The sequence below is a fragment of the Elephantulus edwardii genome, unplaced genomic scaffold (genome assembly GCF_000299155.1).
Source record: "Elephantulus edwardii isolate Elephantulus edwardi_28Jun2011 unplaced genomic scaffold, EleEdw1.0 scaffold00176, whole genome shotgun sequence".
Taxonomy (NCBI): domain Eukaryota; kingdom Metazoa; phylum Chordata; class Mammalia; order Macroscelidea; family Macroscelididae; genus Elephantulus; species Elephantulus edwardii.
In genome coordinates, this window is record NW_006399926.1 from 1,124,465 (window position 1) to 1,133,710 (window position 9,246).

Sequence of the window (9,246 nt, forward strand, 5' to 3'; positions counted from 1 at the left end):
AAAATTTCTTTCTTATGGTCTCCACTGATTATTCACACGACAGAGCGCAGATTCATTGGACTATCAGATCTGCCAGCGCCTGACCTCTCCCCTCAACAGCCACAGATTTTAAGGGACAAAAGGGACAAATTTTCCCAGAAAACTTGTGGCAGATCTGTGACGGCCTCTAAGTCTTCTGCCTCCCAACCTGATCCTCTGCAAGTACCAGGCTAATCTAATTTTGCTTGCAGGGTAGCTACACTGTCCTATTCCTTAAAATAAGAGAGGACATAAACCCTATCAAATAAATATTAAAGTATAATTTTATTTCCTTTGTGGGTGCGGGAAGGTCTCATAGTGTGAGGGAGGAGGCGGTTCAGACATCAATCAGCCTGTTGAGAGAAAGTGGGAGGAAGAGAAGAAAGTAGGGCAGAGCCCAGAAAGCAAGGAGCCAGAGGACAGAAGGAAATCCACCCACAAAAAATGCCCTCTAGTCTCTTGGAGACCGAGACCTGAGGGAAGAGACTTCTTTGGAGCACTATCTCCACCCTGTGGGCCTTTAGGGAACTGCAACCAAATACAAAATTTTCCACCTCCTTAAATAGCTCAGTACTCTTCACGCAAAGAATTGGCTACTTACTCATCCAAAGTCCTAGCAGAGCCCTTGTGTTGGAAACACGCTGTGATCCCCGGCCCACGTCCCCAGGAAAGTGATACATCCCCATCCCTTAGTCAGACCCTGCTGCAGAGGCGCACAGATGAGTAGCCAAGCACATCCCTGAAGACATCAGGTCGGCTGATCCCGCCCCTGATTCTCTAGGTACCCTCTCCCCGCTCCTCGCTCCCTGTCTCAGGTGTCATCTCACCAGGGTGTGTGTCGGGACAAGCCCTCCCTGGGCCAAATGGATCCTCATGGCATCTGACAGCTTAGCCACCAGGCGCTGTCTCACAGAATCCGGCTCCTTCTGGAGGGAGGGTGGATAATGGGGTCATGGGGAAGGTCTGGACTTGGTGGTCCTCTGGGAATTGGGAAGGAAAGAAACAGGAAAGGGAAGGGAGGAGGGAAGAGGACCTTGTCTCAATTTACATCTACTCCCTCCCAGGGCCTCCCACGCCCAGTTCAGAATTGTACACAGAAACAGAATCTTCTTCACAATCACATCCCCACTGGACACAATGCATGCTTGATGAGTAAAGGAATGGGGAGGACAAGGAGGGCAGCCAGAGGAGGCTTCCTGGAGGAGGGATGGCAGGGAAGGTGGCAGGTGGGCTCACCTGGCACTGGACCAGTGCTTCTTTATAATGCTTCAAGGACTGATCATACTGCCCCAATCTGGCTGTAGCAGCCCCTAGACCCTCACAGGCTTGCCACTGTCCCTTCACATCCCCTGGGGAGGGAGAGCCTGAGGAGTTCTCATGAACCATATACCACTGACCCACCCCTCCAGAGGTCTCCCCATCCCCAGGATCTCCTAGCTACTTACCCACCATTCTTTGCTAACCCCTCACTCTTACCAGTGTCCCGGGCAGCCTGCAAGGCATGAAGGTAGTTGTCTCTTGCTGCCTTGTGGTCCCCCAGCTGACTCAGTGCAAATGCCAGACTGCCAAAGCTCCGGCCCTGCTCCCACCGCTGTCCCACAGAGCCTAATGACAAAGTCCACCTCACCCAAAGTCAGGGGTTCCCAAGTGCCCTGGTGTCTATCCCCAGCACACCTCCAGATGGACCTCAGAGGCATGAAGTCTTGGTACCTGACCCCTCCTTAGTCCTGAGTTTTGATCTGAAATCTCTTCCCCACCACATTCTCCCAGGGGTGGGCAAAAATGGTACTAATGGCCCTGTTTTGACTCCTGAATACTACAAGAACAGTGGAGGGAGGCTGGGACCCCATTTTTGGCCACCTCTCTTAGCCAGGATTTTTCCTCTATCTCCTGCTGCCTTCTCAAACCCTCGGCCTTAGCCTGTGGGTTCACAACTGCTGCCTATCTTCTGTACCCCCCGCCCTTGAGTCCTTGGTTTTGAGCTTCCAAGCCCAATGATTCCTGGTCCCAATGGTTCATCCATCCACCCTGCAGCCTCGGAACCTCTAACCACTTTGTTTCTAGATCATAATCCGATTCCTCAGTCCCTGGCACCTACCATGCAGGTCAGCAGCCTTCTGGTGAAACTCCCGTGCTTCCTGATAGTTGCCAAGGGCATTGTGGGCCATTCCGAGATTTCTCAGCACTGTGGCCTCTTCTCCTGGCTCCTGGCACAGGGGCAGGGCCTGCAGGAAAGCTTCCACTGCCAGTGGGAACAGCTGGAGCTGGGAGTAGCCCAGTCCTAGGTCATTATATAGTTGTCCTAGAGGACATAGCCAGGGTCACTGGTAGGATAGTAATGCATCCTCTGTCCCACTCTCTCAGCATCCTCCTACCCCCATGCAGTCCTTGCCCCAGCCCTAATGCCCTGCTTTTACCCTTCCCATGGAGTATCTCCAGGCTTTGTCTCCCCTCATCCCACACCTCCTCTGCCCAAATTCTTACCCAGCAAGCCCTGCTCAGTGCTCCTCTCAGCAAGCCTCCGGCTCTCCTCCAGCACCTGCACCACCTCACCCACCCCATGCTGCCTGCTCTTCAGCATACACCCTGCCGCAGCCCCCATCGCCAGGGCAGCGGCTCGGTGTTGCCCTGCCTGGGCGTAGGCCCGACCTGCTTCCTTCAGGCAGGGGACTGCCAGCTCAGACTGTCCCAGAGCTTGGTAGCAGGCTCCCATTTTTGCCTGGGCTTCTCCCTGGTCACCCTGTGGTTGGTAGTGGCCCAAGGCCTTGTGGTACCAGATCAAAGCCTGAGGCAAGTCACCCAGTGCATGGTAGGCTAGAGCCACATTGAAGCACTGGTCACCATGGCACCCGCCCTGGGCCTCCTCTTCAGGTTGGGCTCGCAGGAGCAGTTCAAGACCTCTGGCTGGATCCCCAGTCTCCACGTAGGCAGCCCCCAGATTGAAGGCACAGGCCCGGAGAACAGGAGTGTCTCTGCCTCGCGGGGCCTCAGAGGCCAGGAGGAAGGCCCTCTGGAAATTGGCCAATGCCTCTTGGTGCTGGCCTGCCTGCAGAGCACGATGGCCAGCCCTGGTGAGGGCCTGGATGCTGGTCTCTTGCTGCAGCCACTTTCTCTTCTTCTTCTTCTTGCAGCTTGAGGGCTCAGGCCCAGGCTCTTGAGAAGTGCTCTCAAGAGTGGAGGAAGACATAGGACTGACAGTAGAGAACAGAAGGATCAGTAAGTCAGCCTTAACTGTCCCCAAGGCAGGATATCTTAAGAGGAATTCAGCTCTATCACTGTCCCAGTGTGGCTCTCGCTTCTGTCTCATTTCTCTACTGTCCTGTTGGGTACTATATCTACTCTCTAAAGCCCTACCTTAGTTCTGCAAAATTCTGCTTATATAATAGGTTCCTTTACAAACTGCTTTTCTCCCAACTGAGCCCTTCTTTTGTGCTCCCCTACTAAACTCCCATACTGTGGTTTATATCTTTTATGGCATTTACCACACTGGAATTGTTGACATCTTGTCTGTCTCTCTCACTAAATTCTGGGCAACTTGAAATGTCTGACTCATAGTGGGTCCTCTGTACATGTTTATTGAATGAACAGATGAACGGATCAAATGAACAGAATATACATGTTGTTGTTGTTATGTGCCGTCGAGTCGCCTGCGACTCATAGCGACCCTATGTACAACAGCCCTAAACTCCGCTCTGTCCTGTGCCAATCGCACTGTCTCTGACACTCCCATCCCAATTATCCCAGTCACTGAATCAATCCACCTCATAGAGGGCCTTCCTCTCCTGCGCCGTCCCTCCACCCTCCCAAGCATGATGTCCCTCTCTAAGGACCGGTCTCTCCTCACTACATGTCCAAAGTAAGTTAGACGGAGCCTCAGAATCCTTGCCTCCAAGGAGCCACCCTGTTTAACCCTCTCCAGGACAAATCAATTTGTTTTCCTAGCAGTCCATGGTATTCTCAATACTCTTCTCCAGCACCACAGCTCAAAGGCATCAATTCTCCTTCTATCCTCCTTGGTCATTGTCCAACTCTCTGATGCATAACAGGTGATTGCGAAGACCATGGCCTGTATCAGACGCACCTTAGTCTCCAGAGAGACACCACTGCTCTTCAGCACCTTGGAGAGGTCCCTAACAGCAGACTTTCCCATGGCAATGCGCCTTTTAATTTCCTGGCTGCTGGTGCCAAGACTGTTGACTATGGAGCCAAGCAAACTAAAGCTGTGTACAATCTCAATCTCTTCACCATCCATCCTGATGCTGCCAATTGGTCCAGTGGTGAGAATCTTTGTCTTCTTGACATTGAGCCTCAATCCATATTGTAGGCTGCAGTCCTTGACACTCTGCAGCAGGCGCTTCAGGTCCTCCTCAGTTTCAGCAAGCAGGGTTGTGTTATCCGCATATACATACAGCCTCAAATTTGTCTGTTCCCTCACAGGCACTCATAATCTCGGTACTTTTACTAATTTCAAATTATAATCCAGGTCAGTTCAACAAATACTTGGTAAACTGCCATATACTGGGAGCCATACAAGGCACTGAGAGTGCAAACATAAATAAGCTATTGAGCTGGCAAGGAGCCCAAGGACCTAGGTTTGAGACCATCAGTTCTGTGGAAGAAAAGACCTGATGATCTGCTCTCATTATGATCTCAATTTAGGAAACCCTCTCAGGCAGTTCTACGTAGCTTTTATTGGCAAATACTGAATCAGAGTTGACAAGATAGCACACAATCACAGTCTCAGGGAGTGTGTAGGAAACCAGTGAATTCTATCTCTCCATTTACTTCTCACAAGAAACTTCTCTCCTCTATCTCCTCTGAATTCTGTCTACAGCTGGTCTCAGGCCCCAACACCTTGCTCTGCTATCCAGAACTTTCTTACAAGCAAATATTCATCTCATCAGCATGTCTATATTGTTAGCATTGTCTTTTCAGCTCCAAAGGCAGAAATTCTTCATGAACTCTTCCTGGGGCGCAGGAAAACATGTTGAAAGCCCAGGGATTTGGATTTTAGCCCCTCCCGTTTTTTCCCCTACATTTTTTAAGCAGGGAGTTGGGAGGGAGGGTGGAGCTTGGAGCATAAATAGAAGCAATGCATTCTTTGTTTCAGCAAACTAGCTCTGATTCTAAGAACACTCAGTAAATGCATCTTAAGGCTCCCCTTTCCCAAAAATTAATTCCTGGCTACCCCCCACCCCGCCTGCTCTTGAGGCCTCCGGCGCAGAACGCCATACCTGTGTCTTCCTCACAGCTGACTTTCTGGAATGGCCCCTCTGGCTTGGGTTACTTCAGGAGCTCTTTGTTCAGAACCCCCGAGGTTACCTGACAACCGGGTACCGCCCTCTACTCCGAGGGAATTGTTTGATTGACAGCTCAGGAGCCCTATATGAATGCTGAACTCCAGGGTTGCTTAAACACAGAATTATCTGGGTTCCCTTGCCTTTCAAGCTCTATCCCACCACTCCTTTACCCCTGCAGAAACACTCCTCAGATTTTCACTTTAGGGAATGAGCCAAGTCCTCGTGGAACTGGTTATTGATTACAACCCCTTTCTTTCACACAGCAGAGGACCAGACTCAGTAGGTGTGACTTGCCTAAAGTCACCAAGCATTCATGCTTCTAGAATTAGATCCCAGATCTCCTGATGCTAACGATTGCCATCGTTTCGCGGAGAAAGATGGCCCTGTCCATAAAAACTTAAACCCACCTACTGGAATCGTTGTTACCCCAAAAGGTGTTCAGTGGAAGAAAGAGAAACAATCTCCTCCCATGTCATCTACAGCCCCTAAAAACCGGCTGGAGGGTCAGCTAGGAATAGGCTCCAACTCAACTATTATAAGTTTGAGGCTTTTTTCACTGCCATTGAATCAATTCCCACCCAACTCAATGGCGACCCTACATTGGAGAGGCTGTAAATCTTCAGGAGAGGAGACCATCCATCTTTGACCTATCGAGTGCTGGGGGTGGATTCGAGCTACTAAAGTTCAGTTACAGAATAAATTAATGCACCTCAAAATAGATGTTGAAATCCCGACCCCTCTCTGTACCTGTGAATGTAATCCTTCTTGGAAATAGGGTTTTCTTTTGTTCTATTCTCAGAGTACTGTGGTTCCTAAACCTAATCCTTCTAAAATGGCTCTTATAAAAAGGAAAACACAAGAAGAAGAAGCTAGAAATGATAGATGGAAGCAGAGGCTTCTGTAAGTCCAAGAACACCAAGGATTGTTGGCAGCAAAGCTGAAAGAAACAAAGAACCTGCCCCTAGAGCCAGCGCCCTGAATTTAGACTTCTATCCCCTAGAACTGTGAGAAAAATAGATTTCTGTTCTTTAAAGCCACCCACTTGTGCTATTTTGTTATGGCTGCACTAGGAAACTAAAACAGGTCCCTTCTACTACACTGTGCTTGCAAACTTTAATGGGGTTCAGAATGCCCCAGAAGCAAATCATTTCTCACAGACATACACACAATGTGACTCTGTATGGTGGTTTCACATAAGTACGGGGTGAAAGGTTGATGGTCAGGAAAGGCTTGGAGATCAGAAGAGTCTCCCTCCCATGAACTCTTTTTCCAGCTCCACTGATCTGCAACCTCCCAGCTCTTTCTAACGAGAGAGGACAGCAGGCCCCAGAACAATGGGCACCTACTGCCCTAACTCACCAAGGGTGGCGTGCATCAGAAAGTAATGTCCTCATTTACCTCTTTCAAGTAGAGAGCGCTTTGCCAAAAACAAAATTATAAGGAAGTAGTTGGGCTCACCCTTTGTTCTGCAGCCTTTGCTGAGTGCCTGCTGTGTGCAGGCGTGGTGCTGGGTGCTGCAGATGGTGCCATGCCCAAGGCAGGCTCTCAGCTTCTGCCCACAGGCTGGCCCCCTCATGATGATACCACAGCCTGTTCGAGCTGAATATGAAACTTAGTGTGCCGTTCACCGCGCAGGTTTAAGGGGAGAGGAGGATTTGGTGAAAGACAGGGTCTGAAATCATCTCCACTGAGGTCTCCCATGGCCACACAATTATCCAGTGATATTTCTGAATCATTTTCTTTTTTGACTCTCTGCTATGTTCTCCACATCTTTGCAACTCTTATCATTTGACTTCCACGACCCACTGTGTTCTATTTCTTTGACAATTTCTTCTCCGACCCCTTTGCTGGGTCTGCTTACTCAGTCTATGTATTAAACACTATTCTTAATCCAGCAGTTCTCTATTTATTCTCTTCTCACCTTCTCTATTTTTTGAAAAAAAATTTATCCACTCCTTTGACGTTATAGTTTAATATTTTACTTCTATTCCATTTTTAATTTGGAGATTTCCTCCCCCCCATAGTCTTTCTTAATGGTATTTGTTTTGTTGTTGTTGTTGCTCTTCTGTTTTTTATCAGCTTTTAAAATTTAAGTGAAAGTTTACAAATTATGCTGTTTTTTAATCCAATCATTCATACGCACTTTCTATTATTATTATTATTTTAATGAAAATTTGCAGACTTTGGATTTCCAGTCATTCATTTTGTTGCACTGTTCTCCCTGCCTACCCCTCCACCCCAGTTCACTCTCTCTTTGAGAAGTAAAAGAAACATTCTTTCATTGCTACACAGAACCCCCCCCAGGTCCACTCTACTATGCAGCCTTCATTCTGGACTCCTGTCATCACAAAAATACCTAATCATATATCCCTTTTAAACAGTTTTCTCCCTCATCTGTTTCAATGCAGTATACATTATTTATGCCATCTTTCTCAATCTCCTCCCAACCCCCATGTCAGTCCCATTTTACAACAGTGGCACTATGCAGTATTTGTCCCTGAGTGACTGAGATATTTCATTCAGCATAATGTCCTCCAGGGTCACCCATTTTGAATAATACTGCATGGGTTCCTTGTTTTTCAGTGCAGTGTAGTATTCCATTGTGTGAATATACCACAGCTTCTCTATCCATTCGTTTGTTGATGGGCACTTAGGTTGTTTCCAACTTCTTGCTATTGTGAACAAAGCCACAATAAAAATGGGTGTGCATATATAGGCTTGGGTGTCAGTTATGGTTTCTTTGGGGCATATTCCCAGTAGTGGAATTGCTGGGTCAAAGGGTATTTCTATTTGTAACTTTTTGAGACAGCACCATACAGCCTTCCACAGTGTTTGCACCATTTTACACTTCCATCAACAGTGAATAAGGGTTCCAGTTTTTCCACAACCTTGCCAGCATTAGTTGTTTGCTGTTCTGTTAAATTGTGTTATTCTTACTGGGGTGAGATGATATCTCATAGTTGTTTTGATTTACAACTCTCTTAGAGATAGGGATTTTGAACATTTCTTCATTTGTTTGTTGGTCATCTGAATGTCTTCTTTGGTGAAGTGTCTGTTCATATACTGTGCCCATTTTTCAGGTGGATTGTTTATCTTTATCTTGTTGTGGTGCTCAAGTATTTTATAAACTCTACATATAAGTCCCTTATTTAACATGCCATTACCAATACTTTTTCCCAGTCTGTGGCTTCCCTTTTTAACCTGTTGGAGAAGTTTTGGGATGTGCATAGGAATTTGATTCTTAGAAGGTCCCATTCTTCTATTTTATCCTCTCCTTGTTGTAGATCACACTTTCTTTTAAACATTAATTACACTTGATAATGCAATTAATGAAATTTCAATGTCTGATCCAATTCCTAATTGATATTATTTGGGGTTTTTTTCACCCAGTTTATCTATTATTAGTTTTTACTCTCAGGGAGTGCTGGTGGCTTAGTGGTAAGGGAATTGCACTGCTAATGCAAAAGTATGCGGTTTGACTCCACCAGCTGCTCCACAGGAGAACGAAGGCCTATCTCCTGTGTGATATATTACCTCTGGAAACCCACTGGAGAGTTAGCTCTGGGTCAGTTCAGACTTGACAGGACATAACAGCAACAATTTGAGAATTAACTTCAAGGAAGACTAAGATGTCACAACAAAAACAAAAAAAGAAACCAGAGTAAGTTTTTACTCTCCTCTCCCTTCCTTCCCATTTCTGGTAACAACACAAGAATGATTATATCTGTATGGGGAAAATGGGATTGCCTTCATAGTAAAAAAAGTAATTTCTAGATCCATCTTGAAGTACAACATCGTGAGTGACAGGATTATATCCATACACTTACAAGAAGTCCAGTGAATACCACTATCATTCAGATATATGCACCAACAACCAGAGCCAAAGAAGAAGAAATAGATGATTTCTACCAACTTTTACAGTTGGAGA

At 47.0% G+C, this 9,246-nt stretch overlaps 1 protein-coding gene across 1 annotated transcript in view; it reads right to left on the reverse strand.

Moving 5' to 3' along the window:
* Positions 1-3,205, reverse strand: part of TTC24 (tetratricopeptide repeat domain 24) — a 6,594-nt gene extending 3,389 nt beyond the window's left edge. Inside the window, exons 1-5 of the mRNA XM_006895906.1 lie at positions 2,503-3,205; positions 2,117-2,320; positions 1,495-1,623; positions 1,255-1,367; positions 846-944 (exon numbers count right to left, since the gene is read on the reverse strand). Of these exons, the coding sequence (XP_006895968.1) occupies positions 846-944; positions 1,255-1,367; positions 1,495-1,623; positions 2,117-2,320; positions 2,503-3,205 (1,248 nt within the window). The remainder of the gene's footprint in view (positions 1-845; positions 945-1,254; positions 1,368-1,494; positions 1,624-2,116; positions 2,321-2,502) is intronic.
* Positions 3,206-9,246: the final 6,041 nt, after the last annotated feature.